A 20,362-nucleotide genomic window follows, 5' to 3' on the forward strand; every position below is an offset into this window, starting at 1 on the left:
CCCCATAAACTAAATTATGAACCTGTAAATAAGCATGATTGGACCCCTTTAATATCTGACGATAATGGCGAAGTGGAAATGTTGATGTTTCCAAACCATATTTCCTCTCATGCCTGAAGAATGTGTGTATAAAGTTGTTCTTGCTTGTACATCACTAGTCACTGAAACACACACCTGTGTCCTGCTGGCTGGAGGCGGGCGTCTCGAGTGTGTCGGTCTCATCGGATGACACTGCGTGACTCTCTGTCGTCTCAGGGTGGATTTCTTCAGCAGCTTCTGCATGTGGAGACCAAGGGTAATCTTCACTTTTGTGTTTACAAGTGACTTTTCACCTCAGCTTAACGGACTAAAGCACAGATTCACAAACCTTTTTGCCAGCTTAACCCCTTAGATATTTACTTGAAGTTCCCCTGAGTTAATATTTCTATAATTTAACGGCACATTTCCATCTTAACGGTTCTCTGATGCAAGTAAACATAAAATATTTAATCTGTTTTATTTTGATTGTGTATATTTTAACAATATTTATATATAAGGCTTCATGATTTGACCAAAAAATGTATATTGTTATTTTTCCATATATTGCGAATATAATATTATTATTAGGCCTATTATTATTAATTTCACCTCTAAAAATGAAGACATTACTATATTTCTGTTGTAAATAATAACTGTACTGTTAAATAAATAGTGAATATGATAAAATCATCATAATAAACAAACCCTGGAGCTTTTAACATTTAAAATCATTGAGCTTTTATTTTGGCGGAATACTAATGAAATGCTGTAAACTTCTGTCCACATAAATGTTGGAAATTATATGAATGTAAATAAAGTGCACCTAGACTATAATAAAACATAATTATAAGCTGCATGTGTGTTAATGAGCTTCACTCTGAAACACGCAGAGCAACAGACTATATCATTATATAATTCAACTGCAGCCTTTGATTTGATAACAGCACTAATAATGATAGCTAAATAATAACTAAAATTTTAATTAGTTGTGCAGCCCCATTTATTTATTTTAACTATACATTCATTTATTACATTTTGACAACTTGCACGTTGATGTTCGGGAAACCCTGAACTAAAGGAACATTTCACCCAAAATAATTCTTCAGTTATTATTTACTCCCTTATTAATTCTCTAAATGCAGTGTCAGATCATAGTGATGGGCAAATATCAGAGTACAGGTTTGGAATTACACGAGGTTGAGTGAATAATGGCATTGAGTGTATATTTTTGGACTTGTTTCTTCAGTTATGAACCTGTAGTGCTCGGCTCTCTCTGGTTCCTCGAGTCGTGAAACGATGGAGATCTTGAAGTTTGAAGATTCTTGAGCTCCGCAAAGCTCTCCTCCGTTTCTGTAGATAAACAGGAATGTAATATTGCAGTATTTATTTTAAATGATTTGTCAGTGTACATCTGATGATGAGGGCGGGGCAACCTGTCACTCACATGAGATCCACCGATAGCAAACCACAACCATCCAATCAATTCCCCACGACAAAATCAAGCCCCGCCCACATTTGTTCTTATTCGAGAAGTCGACTTTAAACGTTTTTCTTAAATATTATGTTAGGTGTGTTAGTAGAGTTTTATTCCCAGATGAAAAATGGTGATTTTTGTTTCTCAGTACAAACTTGTATCTGGAATGTTTTGGTCACCTAACGGAGGTGAAGCAGCGCCGTCGATGATCACGCTCTCGGTTCCGATATCTCCAAAGATGAACTGAATCTTCTGGTGCGCGTGCTCCATGTTGGAGGATCCGTGGATGGCGTTCTCCAGCATATCTTTAGCAAAGAGCGCTCTCAGAGAATCTGGGGCCGTTTGCCTCGCCTCGCTGGGGTCCGTCGGGCCCATGGCCGCCCTCCACTCCTCCACCGCGTTCTCCTTCGTCAGAACCATCATTGTACATGGGCCACTATAGAAACATGAACCATGTTTTATCTTACCGACACACATGACACTTACCTTCAGAAATCTATCTAATATGATGATTTGCTGCTCAAGACATATTTCTGATTATTATCAATATTGAAAACAGCTTAAACTGCTTAATATTTTTGCGGAAACTCCCCAGGATTCTTTATTTAATATAAAGTTCAACAGAACAGCATTTATTTGAAATACAAATCCTTTGTAACATTATAAATGTCTAATCTTAAGAAGCTCTATGGACAGTTAAAGCGTTAGTTCACCCAAAAATGTAAATTCTGTCTGTAATAATCCCTCTCCCTCTTGTTGTTCCAACCCCGTAAGACTTTCGTTCATCTTCGTAACACAAATTAAGATATTTTTGATGAAATCTGAGAGCTGTCTCACTCCTTCTGCTAGGTAATCGATATGTTCAATCAATATGGCCTCTGAGTGAGTTCACGTAGTGTAACAGCGCAGCGCTTCTGGGTTGTACGTCAGAACGGAGGCTCACTATTGGCCGACGCTGGTCATGTGTGTGATGTGTGTGATATAGTGAGCCTACGTTCTGATGTAGAACCCAGAAGCGCTGCGCTGTTACACTACATGAACTCACTCAGAGAAACACACAGAAGAAAATGAAGAGTTGAATAAAGTCGTTATTTTTTATTTATTTTTTTTAAAACAAAGTATTCTCGTCACTTGATAAACTTAAGGTTGAGCCACTGTAGTCACTTGGACTATTTTAACGATGTCTTTACTAACTTTCTGGGCCGGCAGATCTCGATTACATAGAAGCCTATGGAGGAGTGAGACAGCTCTCAGATTTCATCAAAAACATCTTAATTTGTGTTTCCGAAGATGAACGAAAGTCTTATGGGGTTGGAACAACATGAGGGTGAGGGATTACTGACAGAATTTACATTTTTGGGTGAACTAACGCTTTAAGTGACGTTTACTGGCAGACTCACCGACACATGTAATCCACCAGCTGGCTGAAGAAGGGTTTGTCCCGGTGCTCTTTATAAAACTCCTCTGCCATCTCTCTGGACAGAACCGTGTCCTTCAGATGGGAAATGGAGAATCCTCTGGCCTGAATCTCCTCCAGGATCTCCTCTGACATGAGCAGAAACAGTCAAGAGTCATGACGTTTACCCTTACAATTTCATTTCACATACTGCCGTTCAATACTTGTAAGTAAGAAGTAAGAAATTAATTCTTTTAGTCAGCAAGGATGCTTTAGATTAAAGACATTTATAATGTTACAAAGGATTTGTATTTCAAATAAATGCCGTTCTGTTGAACTTTATATTAAACAAAGAATCCTGGGGAGTTTCCACAGTAATATTAAGCAGTTTAAGCTGTTTTCAACATTGATAATAATCAGAAATGATTTCTGTGAGTAATGATGCTGAAAATCACAGGAATAAATTACACTTTACTATATATATTCACAGTTCTTTTAGATTATAATAATATTTCAAAATATTACTGTTTTGTTGTATTTTGAACAAATAAATATAGCTTTGCTGAGCAGAAGACTTCATTGCACATAACATTAAAATATCTTAACAACCCCAAACTTTTAAATGTAATGAATTGTTGTATTAATGTATTAGTTTGCACTATATTCCAGCAGTGTCTTTAATCATATTTATAGTGTTTGAAAAGCATTGCTGTATCGATATTTCTAAATCACTCTGGCTTGTTCAAAAGGTCTAGCCGCAGGCATTACATTTAAAGTATTAATTCATTGTGACTTTATTCAGACTGTTTTGCAGATTTCAGCGTTGACAGTTTTTGTAAACATTTTTTTTTTTTTTTTTACACTTTTTAAGAAGTATATTTTAAAATCTTCCATTGACTTTGATCCAACTTTCAAAATGTAACAGCAGCAATGACATCATCATTATATTTGCATACAAAATTGTGATTCGCCTTCTTTCTTACACGTTCTTAATGAGTCATATTTTGTCATCTTCCTGTCTGACCATTTATAGTTGCCTTATTGTGCTCTTATTCTGATGTGGTGTTTCATTTACACAGAAGCAAAGACTTCAGTCTGCCGTTCAGAGCTCCTGCTGAAATGATACCTTTGCGTTCGGTGTGGGGTTTAATGACAGCGAGCGTGTCCTCTGGTGGGAAGAAGAAGCCGATCTCCATCTCCGCCTCGTCGGAGCTTCCGCTGCCGTGAAGCTGGTTAACACTGGAGTTCACATCGCTGAACTGAGCTCGCAAACTACAGAGAAACCACAGAGAGGTGTTCACAACCACTACTTAAAATGATTTAAAATAAAACTAAATACACTTTAAAATAGATAATAAGCTATCATTTTTATTTAAGAACCAGGTTTCCCACAGTCTCGGAAAACCGGGATATTTGAGGAATTTTAAAAGCGGGATTTCTAGACCTGGAAAAGTCATGGAAATTAGTAAAATCTTAAAAAGTCGAATATTTCTTTAACAAATATAACATTTTCTAGTTATTGCAAAGCTCTAAAATATTCTATTAATCTGCTGTGGAATTGCTATTTGTGAGTTTAAAAAAATCTGGAATCACAAATGTGTAATTCACAATAAAAACATTCACAAAAATGTAAATCCATTAATAATAAAAATGTTTCTGTTATTATGTAATTGTATTATTTTAATTATTTATAATTATTTAACTGAATTATATTAAGTAAATGTTGTTATTATAAATTTAATTTTGAATATTTAATTTACATTGCCACTCCTAGTTTCTGTAAATAAAAATGAGCCACTTTTTCTATATCTCTAATATCTTTGGGGACCTTCAAATATTGCTTCGGAGTTGCTTCTAAACACATATATGATAAATAACATGATATGATAAACAATAACACATTGTCCTGGAGAAAAGACACGATTACAGGCATGGGTTTACCTGTTAGGTTCTTCACTTTTAGCCTGGATGGGGTCTTTGGGTCCCAGGATGTTCCTCCAGTGTTCCACGGCTCCTTGCTTTACTAGAGCTAATGCTAACACAGGCCCGCTGTGAACCACAGCAGAACAGAGACTCTTCATTACACCAGGACCACTAGAGAGTCTTCTTCTGGCTTCTTCATATCATTATATAGATAGCACTGTATATATGCAAATAACAACTATGTGGCCAAAAGTACAATTAAGCTTAAACTGAAGATATGAAGCACGTTGTCCGACTCCTTATTCTTTAGACAGCGATTCTATTAGCATTCATAATTCAGATTCAGAATGAATAGTATATTCATACCTGCAAATTCCTCACCGTTCGGCAAATCTAAGGACTTTTTATCTGTCAGAGAGTGAATTTGCATTTCCATTCAGCCTGTCTGCCGTTTTAGTTCAGACCAGTTAAATATGTTGTGGTGTGGACTCTTCTATTCTTTTATATTTAATACTATATATTAAGTTATCATCCTTGGTCCTTTAGGCTGAAATGTGAGGTTTATCATTTAAAAAAAGTTAAAAGTGTTTAAATTATAGTGTTTACGGGCATTTTACAGTTCCGGATGTTAATATAGACATTGGTGTTGCTACCTAAACAACATGTAGATCTTCTTATATCAAAATGTTCTGAAATTATTTCATCTGCTGATTCGTAGAAAAATTTGCCAGGGCCCAGTCTGCAGGTATGATATTTTCGATCTATAATTTATTGCAGGAATGCACGATATATCGGCCACCATATCAGTATCGGCCGATATGTGTTCATTTTTATCGGCCTGATAAGAAAATTTGGCCAATATATATCAAAAAGACGATAAATAATGTATTATTTCCTGCAGCTGAGACACTTCAGATGCGCACTGTTCACCATGATGCTTTTGAATTGCTTGAAATATGATTGGAATCACTTCAAAAAGGAAAATACAGTAATGTGCAACATGTACAGCGCAAGTCTGTCATATAGGCTACATACAATTATAATTAGAACATCATTATAATTGTGTTTGGACATGGCTTTTAATGATGAGACTTTAGTTTTTGTTATCAGGCTCTCAAAATTGTATAAAACTTTGGATTTAGATTTATCGGCCAATATATCGGTTATCGGCTTTCAAATATAAAGATTTATCGGTTAGCAGCCAAAATTTTTAAACCGGTGCATCCCTAATTTATTGTTTTGACATCTAAAAAACTAGAACTGCTCAAATACGCTTGTGTGTGCTGTTTTCCAACATTAACCTAAAAAACTAAAAACTAAAAAAAAACCTTTTCAAATTTATTTAACTTCCATGTATAATAGAACTTCTGATTCTAAAGTCTAAAGGGTTTTGATTGGTAAAGCCATTGTAAAACTACAAGAATAAGCTACATTGCTTGGGTATAATTCCAATTATTATTAATAATGCATGCAACTATTTGTTGAAAATGTAAGTGATAAACCACCTGACTTTGTCCTTTTCCACCGATGTGTGATGTACAGTACGTGAGCGCTCACCTGGTCATGCTCTGGAGTAAACTGGGGAAGTATTCCTGCTCTAGATGAGCGCTGTAGAACTGTCTGACCTGATCCTCCGACAGCATGATCTCTTTCTGCATGGCCACAGTGAAACCAGCTTCATGGATCCTGGCCAGAATCTCCTCTGCAAACACATTTCATTTCACACCATTCACTTCCTGATCGTAAGTGCTCCAATTTAGACACATCTACTCATTCTTTACTGTTAATCTAAAACGTGTGAAGTAATAAAGTCATCAAAACTACAAAATAACAATTGGAACAGTGCTGGACTGGTATTGTTAAAGGTGCGATATGTGATCTGGGAAATGCTAACTTTAGCCTTTAACTTTGTTAAAAGTAAAATAAAGAACGAAAACAAGTGTTTGCCTGCCATGCGCAGCGTACGTGAACGCGCTGATCACGAATAATGTCTGCGTGAAGTGGTACGGAAACATGCTTTCATTTGATTCGGACCTAATGCAATGATTGAATGAACATTATATGGTCCTACACCCTCCACAGACGATATAAAAATACATTTAGACGTAGTGATTGTTATCAGAATATGAGGAGACTTTCAACCGGCATAAAAAAATAAAAATAAATCTGTATAGATTATTGCACTTTTAACCAAAATGATTAGAAATCGTTTTCTTTAGTTAAAATATAGCTGGAATATTAGGTGAAAAAAATTAAACTTACAAAAAAAAATACAATTAGAGGTGTTACCTTGGAAACTAGCTGAATTAAAATAAGTACTAAAATTACTAAAACTGAAATAGAAATTAATAAAAGTTCAATAGCACATTACAAAATTACTAAAACTAAAATAAGAAAACTGAAAATATAAAAATAAAGGCTAAAAAGGCTATATGTAAGAATTGTCATGTATTACTCATTTCTGAACTAGTAAAGAAACTTCCTTGACTTCCTAGGTTGCCTATGAAAGCCTGTAGACTGATTTTATATGAAGGAATCGGGACGTTTTTGCTGGGAAATTCAAAAGGTCATGCAAAAAGGATTGATTGCTTTCAGATCTATATAGTCTCAGACATACTTAATAATCAAACTATAATAACAGTGTAATTTAATGAGCTCATCTGTTGACATGATGCCTGTGAATCGCAGATCTGCTGCAAACATCCACATCTCTATGATCAGATGCTTTCTGAACTGCTGTTTTCTCACCGCTGTCTTTTTTGTTGAGTGTTTATTTTGTTATTGAGAGAAAAGCGCAGCACATATTTACATATTCATCTAAACATCGCTCTCAGCAGCGTGGACGGTGTCAGGATGTTCATTAACAGTATATCGCTGCAGAAGTATTTCCAACTTCTCTTTACTTCCAAGCAAAGAAAGAGAAAGAACTTCGCCGTGAGTATATCGGTGCATTGAATCACCTTCAGTCTCTTGTACGTTACGAGCAATAAGCTGCAGTTCACTCTACGGCCACCGGTGTCGCTAATAACAAGGGTTTCTGAAATCTACATACGGCCCCTTGAAAATATGAATAATACTATACTAAAATAACACTGAGATGGTATGGGAATGATGTAGTGACCGATAAATGCCAGTCATGTAGGCCGACTCTCCTGAAAAGTGTTATATTGTGGCTTTGTGTGAAACAAATGAATTCAAGTGTCTTCAAACTTTGAACAGGCAGTGTGTGTTAGTGCTTCAGTGAAGGTAGGAGTATCAGTCTGACTCTGCACCCATGGGGCCGCAGTTCTGTGCGTGTGAACGTAATGTTGGCACATGCCTCTGTTTTCCCTGGCAGCGTCTGGGCGGATGAGCGCCAGCGTCCTCTCCACATGCTCCTTTTCCGGCCCGGCCCGCTCCGAGCTCGAGCCCGCCATCGCCATCCTGAAGTTCGGGAAGAAGAACGCCAGCTCCCTGCTGGCCTGCTCGCTGTCAGAGCTGCCGTGTAGAGCGTTCGAAAGAGTCTCGGTCCCGTACTGAGCCCGCAAGCTGAAGAACAGAGAACGGCCAGAGAGGAGGAGGTGAGGATGGATGGAGAAACAGAGAGGTGGAGAAAGAGAAGAGCAGATGGTCTCACTGCTGGGGGGAGGCAAGAGTCCACACAGGATGTGTTGTGCTAAAACTGTTAGTGCTCGAATCTGTGAGCACAATATGGAGCGTCAAGTTCCTCGTATCACTTTTAAATTATGTTTACTTACAAAATTAAATTATGCACACATCAGGGAATCACTGAGATCTATGTAAGGCCTACACAGAGAGACAATGTCATTTGTAAATGTATAAATAACGCAACAAAATCAGTTTTATAATAATAATTTAATGGGGAAAAATATATAAAAACCAACCAACTATTTTCAAAGGAAAACACATAATGATACAATTACATTTCTTCTATACTTTTATCATACAAAAATTAACATTATATTATATTAACATTATGTTTATATACTATTATAGTACTTAGAAATGTCATATTTATATTTTAATTTTAGCTTTAATAATTTAGTCATGTGCTTTTGTCAGTTTAACTTATTTATATTTCATTTTATTACTTCAACTTTAACTTATTTTATTTCAGTTAGTTGACAAAGTAACGTTTCTGATTTTCAAGTTTTTAAGTTTAATCTTCTCATCTAATATTTATATTTTACTTCAGTTTTATTTCAGTTAATGGAAACGATCTATAATAGTTTTAGTTAACAATAAGAAAAAGTTTTTTTGGACCATCTAAATGTAGTTACTTTTAGCATTCTGACATTATTCTTAATAACTGAATGTCTCCAAAATTGTCATAAAAAAAATGTCATTCTCATCATCATAATGAAAATCATCCTGTGTGGACTATTCATTCATTCATTCATTCATTCCAAAAAAAGTTTTTTCAATCAGCATAAATTAAATTCAGCTCAACAGACCTTGATAAAATTTCTATTAAAAACATTTTTGAGTGAGATTTTTCGTTGCATTATCCCTAATGAAATTGTCAGAGGGACTTCTTATGTTCATGTGTCAGTCTATACTGTACATGCGTGTTCCTGGGAATGAGGTACCTCTCCGGCTGCGTGGTCCTGGCCTCTTCGACATCCGGTGGACCGATGAATTCCCGCCAGGCTGGGATGACGTCCTCACGGCCCTCCATCTTAGAAATGACCAGGACATGCGACGGCCCGCTCGACATAAATTGGATGAGTTCCTGAAAGTAAGGCTGGAAGAACACGCAAGCACACACACACACCCCTTTACATGACACACTGGACATGCTGCCATTACACACCATCAGCCAAAATATTAAAACACACGCTATTTTTAGACTTCAACTGAAGTTCCTTCATTTACCTCTGCTGCTTTGTGTCGATAGAAGCCTTCAGCTTCTGCTTCACTCAGCGTTCTCTCCTCGTGGGCTAAAATCACGAAACCGGCATCCTGAATCTAGAAACAAAAGCATATAATATGCATTCAGGAATAAATTTTTAGCTGTTTATCTGTGTAGAAAGGGCAACTTATAGCAACTTATAGGGACAGGTCACCCTAAAATGAAAATTAAGTCATCATTTACTCACCCTGGTGTTGTTCTAATGCAATATGCCCTTCTTTCTTTTTTGGACCACAAAAGGAGAATGTTTTAAAAATGTCCCGCTCGCGCTTGTCATCTTGCTAATAGCAGTGAATAGCGGCCAGCATTAAGCTTTAAAAAAATGTTTTTATTATTTTTTATGCAACACGTGCCTTATATTCCAGTTGTTCTGAGGGTTTACGATAGGGTTTGGTGAAAAAAAAAAAAAAATGTAATGCATTATTTTTAACGACAATACTGTGCCAAGGACAGGATTATTTTTTGTAAAATAAAACATTAAATTTAAGTTTGATTTCACCAAACCCAATCATAAACCCTCAGAACACTTGGACACATGTTGCATGATCATTCTGTGATACTTGTGCATATTTTATAAAGCTTGATGCTGGTCGCTATTCACGGCCATTATATGGACGAGTGCGAGCGGGACACTTTTTTAATTAAAAAAATTCTCCTTTTGTAGTCCATAAAAGAAAGAAGAGCATACTGCATTATTACAACACCAGGGTGAGTAAATGATGACTTCATTTCCATTTTAGGGTGAACTGTCCCTTTAAAGAGAAAAATTCTGTTATCATTTTCTCAACTTCATATTGTTCCAAACAAAACAAAAAACGCATATGGTTTTGAAACAACATGATGGCCAGTAAATAATGACAGAACTTCATTTTTGGGGGAACTGTCCCTTAAACTGAGCTCTTACCTTCATGATAATCTCCTCTGCCTTGCCGTGTGCCACCACATCAGGCTTTATTATTGCCACTGTGTAAGACTTATTATCAGCAACTACAAAAAAACACAAAAGCAGTGCGGGTAAACTCAGCCAACAGGACAAACTACAATTAAGCAGGATGAAGGAAAGATCATTACCAATCAGATCTTCATCATGTGGGTGATCCTCATCATTCACTTCTTCTTCAGTTAAACCTTCATCTTTCACCTGGAGTGACACATGACACCCAAATGTCATCTTTCATGACATTAATCTAATCTTTGTGTGCTGAATTACTAATAGGAATAAAACATGATTACATTTATTGAAGCTGATGTGCTTTTCTTTTAATGTATTTTTTTTACTTTCATTAAAATGTTTATATATATATATATAAACCTTATTATATAATATGCATGATATGAATGCATTATTCAGCAAGCAGTAGTTTCTGTGATGCATTTAACACCTCGTACTGGACTACATTTCCATCATTCCATCCCATTTCTTGTTTTTATCGGGATTCAGGAATGCAATCCCCACAGTAAAGAGGTCAGGTGTGTGAAGTAACTCACCGCCCTGCGAGCGGCCCCGTGTTCTAGAACGCTCTTCTCTTTGTTCAGCTCTTCCTGTATCATCTTCTGCAGGAGAGGAGAGTTCGGTCCCCGCAGAGCTGACACGAGCTGCCCACCCTAAACACACACACACACACACACACACACACACACACACAGCCTTAACATGACACACTGCAGGAAAAGACCATCATATACAGCAAACAAACGAGCTATGAACATGATATCTGAGTGCATCTCATAGGAACATGTCCATGTCACAACACCAAATATGTGACCCTGATCACGAGTCGCACGGGTATATCTGTGGCGATAGCCAACAATACATTGTAGGGGGCAAAATTATCGATTTTTCTTTTATGCTAAAAATCATTAGGATATTAAGTAAAGAACATGTTCCATGAAGATATTTAGTAAATTTCCTACCGTAAATATATAAAATATTTATTTTTGTGAGTGAATGCAGCACAATCGATTGTTTTCGATTTTTTTGCACCCTCAGATTAAAAAAAAAATTAAAATAGTTGTATCTCGGCCAAATATTGTCCTATCCTAACAAACCATACATCAATGGAAATCTTATTTATTCAGCTTTCAGATGATGTATACATCTCAATTTCAAAAAATGGACCCATGTGACTGGTTTTGTGGTCCAGGGTCACATATGTGAAATTTAAGTCTGTTTTAGAACCATTTTTCGCATTGTATGCATTATTTTCATGACAATTGGATAATGACAAGAGATAGTTCACCCAAAAGTCATTGATAACTCACCCACATTTCGTAACAAAAACACGTAAGACTTTCATTCATCTTCTGAACACAAATGAAGAGCTTTCTGTCCCTCTATTGACAGCTACACAACTGACACTTTGACGCTTTAAAAAGTTAATAAAGAGATTGTAAAAATAATGTTACGCATCACGTTTGAGCTTCAGCAAGAACCAATGAGGTTCATTCTCGTGTTACGCATCACGTTTGAGCTTCAGCGAGAACCAATGAGGTTCATTCTCGTGTTACGCATCACGTTTGAGCTTCAGCGAGAACCAATGAGGATCATTCTCGTGTTACGCAGCACGTTTGAACTTCAGCGAGAACCAATGAGGTTCATTCTCGTGTTACGCATCACGTTTGAGCTTCAGCAAGAACCAATGAGGTTCATTCTCGTGTTACGCATCACGTTTGAGCTTCAGCAAGAACCAATGAGGTTCATTCTCGTGTTACGCATCACGTTTGAGCTTCAGCGAGAACCAATGAGGTTCATTCTCGTGTTACGCATAACGTTTGAGCTTCAGCAAGAACCAATGAGGTTCATTCTCGTGTTTCGCATCACGTTTGAGCTTCAGCGAGAACCAATGAGGTTCATTCTCGTGTTACGCATCACGTTTGAGCTTCAGCGAGAACCAATGAGGTTCATTCTCGTGTTACGCATAACGTTTGAGCTTCAGCAAGAACCAATGAGGTTCATTCTCGTGTTTCGCATCACGTTTGAGCTTCAGCGAGAACCAATGAGGTTCATTCTCGTGTTTCGCATCACGTTTGAGCTTCAGCGAGAACCAATGAGGTTCATTCTCGTGTTACGCATAACGTTTGAGCTTCTGCAAGAACCAATGAGATTCATTCTCGTGTTACGCATCACGTTTGAGCTTCAGCAAGAACCAATGCGGTTCATTCTCGTGTTACGCATCACGTTTGAGCTTCAGCGAGAACCAATGAGGATCATTCTCCTGTTACGCATCACGTTTGAGCTTCAGCGAGAACCAATGAGGTTCATTCTCGTGTTACGCATCACGTTTGAGCTTCAGCGAGAACCAATGAGGATCATTCTCCTGTTACGCATCACGTTTGAGCTTCAGCGAGAACCAATGAGGTTCATTCTCGTGTTACGCAGCACGTTTGAGCTTCAGCGAGAACCAATGAGGTTCATTCTCGTGTTACGCATCACGTTTGAGCTTCAGCGAGAACCAATGAGGATCATTCTCCTGTTACGCATCACGTTTGAGCTTCAGCGAGAACCAATGAGGTTCATTCTCGTGTTACGCAGCACGTTTGAGCTTCAGCGAGAACCAATGAGGTTCATTCTCGTGTTACGCAGCACGTTTGAGCTTCAGCGAGAACCAATGAGGTTCATTCTCGTGTTACGCAGCACGTTTGAGCTTCAGCGAGAACCAGTGAGGTTCATTCTCGTGTTACGCAGCACGTTTGAGCTTCAGCGAGAACCAATGAGGTTCATTCTCGTGTTTCGCATCACGTTTGAGCTTCAGCGAGAACCAATGAGGTTCATTCTCGTGTTTCGCATCACGTTTGAGCTTCAGCGAGAACCAATGAGGTTCATTCTCGTGTTACGCATAACGTTTGAGCTTCTGCAAGAACCAATGAGATTCATTCTCGTGTTACGCATCACGTTTGAGCTTCAGCAAGAACCAATGCGGTTCATTCTCGTGTTACGCATCACGTTTGAGCTTCTGCAAGAACCAATGAGGTTCATTCTCGTATTACGCATCACGTTTGAGCTTCTGCAAGAACCAATGAGGTTCATTCTCGTGTTACGCATCACGTTTGAGCTTCAGCAAGAACCAATGAGGTTCATTCTCGTGTTACGCATCACGTTTGAGCTTCAGCAAGAACCAATGAGGTTCATTCTCGTGTTACGCATCACGTTTGAGCTTCTGCAAGAACCAATGAGGTTCATTCTCGTGTTACGCATCACGTTTGAGCTTCTGCAAGAACCAATGAGGTTCATTCTCGTGTTACGCATCACGTTTGAGCTTCAGCAAGAACCAATGAGGTTCATTCTCGTGTTACGCATCACGTTTGAGCTTCAGCAAGAACCAATGAGGTTCATTCTCGTGTTACGCATCACGTTTGAGCTTCTGCAAGAACCAATGAGGTTCATTCTCGTGTTACGCATCACGTTTGAGCTTCTGCAAGAACCAATGAGGTTCATTCTCGTGTTACGCATCACGTTTGAGCTTCAGCAAGAACCAATGAGGTTCATTCTCGTGTTACGCATCACGTTTGAGCTTCAGCAAGAACCAATGAGGTTCATTCTCGTGTTACGCATCACGTTTGAGCTTCTGCAAGAACCAATGAGGTTCATTCTCGTGTTACGCATCACGTTTGAGCTTCTGCAAGAACCAATGAGGTTCATTCTCGTGTTACGCATCACGTTTGAGCTTCTGCAAGAACCAATGAGGTTCATTCTCGTGTTACGCATCACGTTTGAGCTTCTGCAAGAACCAATGAGGTTCATTCTCGTGTTACGCATCACGTTTGAGCTTCAGCAAGAACCAATGAGGTTCATTCTCGTGTTACGCATCACGTTTGAGCTTCAGCAAGAACCAATGAGGTTCATTCTCGTGTTACGCATCACGTTTGAGCTTCTGCAAGAACCAATGAGGTTCATTCTCGTGTTACGCATCACGTTTGAGCTTCTGCAAGAACCAATGAGGTTCATTCTCGTGTTACGCATCACGTTTGAGCTTCTGCAAGAACCAATGAGGTTCATTCTCGTGTTACGCATCACGTTTGAGCTTCTGCAAGAACCAATGAGGTTCATTCTCGTGTTACGCATCACGTTTGAGCTTCAGCAAGAGGTTTGTTCTCGCGCATCAAGCAGGTTCGGTTGAGCTTCTGTTTGTTCGCTGTGAATAAAAGCCTAAATTCAGTCTGTTAAACATATAAAGCGATCGAGTTTCATCAGAAAATGTGGACTGAACCTCTCAATTCATATGGATTAGCTTTACAATCTCTTTATGAACTTTTTGAAGCATCAAGTGGGAGTTGCGTAGCTTTCAATGGAGGGAGAGAAAGATCTTAAATTTCATCAAAAAGATCTTCGTTTGTGTTTCGAAGATGAACGAAAGTCTTACGGGTTTGGAACGACATGAGGTTGAGGAATTAATGAGATTTTTAGGTGAACTATCCCTTTAACCACAATTTTCTCAAAAATGCTAATTATTGTAATACTTCCAGATGTTGTATTTTTGAATAATTCCTAATATTTTCAGTGTTGACTCATTAGATTTTTATTATTGCACTACAGAATTTTTATTTATATCAGCATAAATTAAAGGCAGTGCAAGTAATACCTCCATGAAAAAAAAAGTAAAAACTTGAATGGTCCTAAAAGCAGGAGCGCACAGTATTTTTTTTCTCTTCCATTCATTTTGGGGTGAAATTTTGCTTGCATGTGTCCTTAACAGGCTTTGTAACATCAATCTATGTAATTATTTGCTCATTTTAATTTCAATAGTGAGAATTTGCAGGGATTTGTAAACACCCAGAGAGAGATGTATAGTTTCAGACCCACCGCATAAAACAGAAAGGTGGGCTCACACTTTCCTCTGTACTTCTCCAGAGCTTCAATGCCATCAGCCTCGGCCTGCAGGGATGATAAGACGGGTGTGACAGAAATGTCGACATTTATAATGATTGTTTGTGAGCAATCTCTAATCTCCAGAGCGGCTTATCTTACCGTGGCAAAATGCAGCAGGTCGTCTCCCAGCTCATTCTTGATCTTTCTAAAGAGACTGACGACGGCACGGCAGGGTCCACACCACTGCTGGTACACATCAACCACTGACACACACACACACAAAACACCAGATCACAACAATTACTGCAAGACTGAAAACTCTAAGCACTTCTTTGTCAAATAAGAAACCCTATAGACAGACAAACAGACCAAATGAGACAGAAAACAGTGATACAGCGGCCCCAAAGTATGTGTGAAGAAAGATACACATAAAATGTATGAAGTATATGTATTGTTCTCATTTCTAACCTAACTAACTTTTACTTTTTGTCAGAAGTATTGATTGTGTGTTTGTGCATATTACTTTAAAATAAAATATAAGAATGCTTTTGTTTGGTAATTTAATGATAGTAATAGTTGTTTAATGTTAATAGATAAATAGATATACAGACAGATAGATAGATAGATAGATAGATAGATAGATAGATAGATAGATAGATAGATAGATAGATAGATAGATAGATCTCACCTATTAACCCTTTCGTTGCCAGAACTTCACTCCATTGATCGTCATTATTGATATTTATCTGAATTTAAAAGTTTTCAAGAGTTGTAAGGCATTTTTCAGTTGAGATACAAAGTAACGTTAAATAAACTAGAAAACTACTGTCAGACAACCACTTTCCCCTCATTTACAGTTTAATGCTAATAAAAGCTTTCGTCCTACAAACCTGTAAACTAATCTCCTTCTTTTTACCAGCCATAGAAATGTCTTTTTAAGCGTAAAAAAATAACTTCCCGCTTCTCCAATTATTCCAAGTGATAGTGATAGTAATAATAATAATGTGATCACTAGTTCGTTATTTTTATTTCCAAAAAGTTTCAGCAACGGACAGTGTCAGCGCATGCGCAGCTCGGATTGTTTCGCGTCCTTGTCGCTCAGCAACCATTTATTAACCGTTCCTCCTCCGCCATCTGCTGGACGGTGTTTGGATTGCAGGTTTTATTTGTTATTCTCACAGTCAGGCAACGACACCGACACGTCATGTATGTGTGACTCACAAATAAGTACTTTGATGGTACTGAAAATTTATGTTTATATATTTATATTATGTATTCCATGGTACTTCAAAGACCATGTCCAAACTAAAAAAAAAAAACTGGTATGACCAGTGTGTGATGTTAGCAGTGTTGGTCATACAATTGAGAGTTGTTTTTATCTGTGATTGTGGCCGTGGAGATGACAGAAAGCAGTATGAAGTGTTTCTCAAAGTAGTGATGTTACGTATGATGACACTGAAGCTTCGATGCGCGTGTGTCGGTTTACTAGAGTCACGTGACCGATGACAAACGCGTCTCGCTTTGGGTGTCAGAAGCATAGACATAATAAATACATAGACGTGTATTTATTATGTCTATGGTCAGAAGGCTCGAACTCCAGATCAGTGTTGGCTCAGTCTGGTTGATGTGTTTGCTAGGAGAGTGCTGTACTTTGAAAGTTAATCAATATATTACATTTAAATAACCAACATATTTTTTCACTACTTAGGCTATTATTTTTTGTTGTTTTTGTGTCTTTTTGTTTTTGTAAAAGTTAAGTTTTGAAAAGTTTTCAGTTAAGCACTATCAGTAACAAGTGTCATAAGCACATTTAATAACAGATTATCCTATCAGACAATGTCCTTATTCATTTTGTGTGTGTGTGTGTGTGTGTGTGTGTGTGTGGAGAGAGAGAGAGAGAGAGAGGCCTACATTAAATCTTGTTGAATCATATAAGCTTATATTATATTTTATTGTCACACTTTAATGGGAAAATGAATTTATTTAATGAACAAATCACACACAAACATGTAAGGCTTTTATTTGTACACATAACATTGAAACTATGGAGTGTGTTGTGTGGTTGCTTCATCTGCCAGAGCTTCTAAAACAGGCTTCTGCCTGCTTTATTTTAAATAAGCACCAGGTGGCGCTGTTCTCGACCAGTTTATTTTTATTTTTTTTATTGAAAATCAAACACAAGTACAAGAAAAAAAGGACTGAACAAACAAGTAACATGGGGGCTTAAAAGATTCAACATATAGAAGAGCAGAGCACAGATCAATTATACAGGAATGAGAAAAAAAAAACACAACAAAGGTACATTTGAGAAGATAAACATTTGCAAATCACCAATTACATACGTCAAATTTTTCAAACAATGTTACGGTTTTTGAGGCTTTGGAATTATTGGAGTTTTTAATGGACACAAAATATCTTCTTATATCAGACATGAAGAGACGTAATAATGGCTTTGAGTTGGAATATTTACATTTATGAACATAAAACTTAGCTAAAATGAAAATCAGGTTAATAACATAGTATCTACTGTCTTCTTCATGTTCATAAAAACTAAGGATGACATTTTTGAAGGAAAATGATGCATTTGGGAGGATGTTAATTTGCAGAAGTCTTTAAATTGTTCTCGACCAGTTCTCGACACTCTCGAAGCTTTGAATCTTTTCCCGGAACAGTCAGGGGAAAGCCTCAGTGATTCATGAGGCTTCATTTCCCCATCCCTATCGCAAAGGCCGGTTTTCCTCCAGGGAACAGATTCTACGTCAAAAAAAGCAAATGCTGCAGATTCCAGACATATAAACCTCCATGTGTCTTGTATCATATCCATCATGTTTGCCAGGAAATAGTTCATTAGACGATTATAAAGAAAAATAGAGACATACTGTATTGAACAAAATATCAAGTCCAGGTCACAACAATTTTAGATTTATGCTTCTGTTGTCTGGTCGCTGTCTTCCCGCTTTAATATTTACTTAACTCCTAAATTTAGGTTTGAATATTTAAGTCTTTTTGATTCAGAATCTGGTTCTCTCTTCAGTATCTGGTAGTTAGATATTCCTCAAATTATTCACAACCTTCACAACGAGTCTTTAGTCTTATTGGTCTTATTCGTATCTAATCTTGGTCTTATTGGGCGTCGCCATGACACTCGATACTTCCTGTTGACGGTATCTCAGTTCAGCCGCTTAATGAAGCTAGCAGGACACAAGGGATACTCGCGTCGCGGTACAAACAGTTTTTTTAATTGTTTTATTAACCTTTACATTCATATACTAATCTTTGCAAATCGCTTGCTGCACGCTTCACGATGAATGCGGCTGTTTACACTCTGGGTACATTACGGCATGTTTTCTATGTACGACGTTCTCAATATAATTCATCATAATCCCACGTTTATAATGAACAACGCGTTATGGTTATTGTGTTACAGTGTACGCACAGAACAGAGGGGCGGGGTGAGCAAAGCTCATTATCATTTAAAGACACATGCACTTAAACGGCGTGCTGAAAACAGAGCTGTTTTTGACCAGGTAAAATGAGTGTTTTCTTACAATACTAATGAGAATTTTTAAAAGAAGTATATTACACACTTTTAATAGACCCTAAAGAATCATATTAGCTTGTACAAAAATGGCATTATATGACCCCTTTAATTAAAATCAATGTACGTGTGTCACTGTATTTACAAATGCACATCTGGCTTGTTGCACGCACACTGTGCACACATATTATGTCGAAATAACATTATTAATAATAATAAATCTTTAATAACATTTGATTGAATGCCGAATGTTGTGCTTGTTCAATTAAAAAAAAAAAAACTTTAATTGTGAGATAAAATAATTGAATATTAAATATTAAGTGGCCAATTTTTGCTCATTTATTAAAAGTATTTATAATATATCTAGCATCCCCTCAGCACATGTTAAAAAATTATCTGGTGCCGCCCCTGGTTATAACGGCTCACGTATTCAAAATGGTTGGGTCTAAATCAGGCTCGGGCTCATAATTAGAGTTAATGTGTCGGGCCGGTGCCGAATTATTACCCCCCTTGTTGAAGTCAGTACCTGATTGCCTAATCCTAACCCCACCCCTAATCCTAACCCCTCCCCCACAACTAATCCTAAACCTACCAATACTAGGGGGGTAATAATTCGGCAGGGGTCGAAATTCGGCACGACACCTGGCTCGGACACAACGAGCTCAGGTAGGGTCAGGCTGGATTTTTTGGGCCCGATCTAAGCTCTACCCAAGCAAGTTGTTTGGGCTTGTTGAGGCTCTCCGATAGCAGTATCTTCAGGCTAACGTAAACCGGAAGTTCGTGTTACCGGCTTGTTCTACGTTGCCATAGTGATCATGGGAAAGGTCTGAGTTCGGGAAAGTTGTGAATAGCACTGATGTGAAACACAGCCAAACACAACAGCAGTTCTCAGACTTTGAAAACATGTGTTTTTAAATTAAAAAACTTAATTTAAAGGCTTGAATCAGCCTGAAGGGGTTGTATTCGCCATAACAACCGAGGCGCCTCGCTCTGTCTACCGCTTATTACATGGCTACCTACCAAATAAATCAATAATTTGACACAAATTATTGATTTAAAAAAGGAGTTTATTGATTTAAAAACGATTGTATTGCTTCCGCTAAAGAAAATAGTCCGTTCCGCGTCCATAGCAACGCGACGTTTTTCATGGCAACGGTGTGTTATCAAGAAATAACACACCGCATTCTACATTAGAATTCAACCAAGCCATGTAATAAAGACTAATAAAAAGTACTGCTCAAACATGTATGAGAGATTCATTTGACTGAAACACAGGGCTTAAATCATAGACAGTA

At 37.6% G+C, this 20,362-nt stretch overlaps 1 protein-coding gene across 1 annotated transcript in view; it reads right to left on the minus strand.

Annotated features, from left to right (window-relative positions):
- Window positions 1–16,547, minus strand: part of LOC311297952 (thioredoxin domain-containing protein 6) — an 18,143-nt gene extending 1,596 nt beyond the window's left edge. Inside the window, exons 1-17 of the mRNA XM_084420452.1 lie at window positions 16,420–16,547; window positions 16,218–16,275; window positions 15,689–15,792; window positions 15,524–15,595; window positions 11,212–11,328; window positions 10,795–10,864; window positions 10,628–10,710; window positions 9,687–9,779; window positions 9,401–9,555; window positions 8,131–8,339; window positions 6,369–6,513; window positions 4,830–4,937; window positions 4,015–4,160; window positions 2,893–3,037; window positions 1,672–1,928; window positions 1,273–1,368; window positions 175–276 (exon numbers count right to left, since the gene is read on the minus strand). Coding sequence (XP_084276578.1) covers window positions 175–276; window positions 1,273–1,368; window positions 1,672–1,928; window positions 2,893–3,037; window positions 4,015–4,160; window positions 4,830–4,937; window positions 6,369–6,513; window positions 8,131–8,339; window positions 9,401–9,555; window positions 9,687–9,779; window positions 10,628–10,710; window positions 10,795–10,864; window positions 11,212–11,328; window positions 15,524–15,595; window positions 15,689–15,792; window positions 16,218–16,275; window positions 16,420–16,452 — 1,993 coding nt within the window. The 5' untranslated portion in view covers window positions 16,453–16,547. The remainder of the gene's footprint in view (window positions 1–174; window positions 277–1,272; window positions 1,369–1,671; window positions 1,929–2,892; window positions 3,038–4,014; window positions 4,161–4,829; window positions 4,938–6,368; window positions 6,514–8,130; window positions 8,340–9,400; window positions 9,556–9,686; window positions 9,780–10,627; window positions 10,711–10,794; window positions 10,865–11,211; window positions 11,329–15,523; window positions 15,596–15,688; window positions 15,793–16,217; window positions 16,276–16,419) is intronic.
- Window positions 16,548–20,362: the final 3,815 nt, after the last annotated feature.

The sequence above is a fragment of the Rutilus rutilus genome (assembly GCF_951802725.1).
Source record: "Rutilus rutilus genome assembly, chromosome: 10".
Classification (NCBI taxonomy): domain Eukaryota; kingdom Metazoa; phylum Chordata; class Actinopteri; order Cypriniformes; family Leuciscidae; genus Rutilus; species Rutilus rutilus.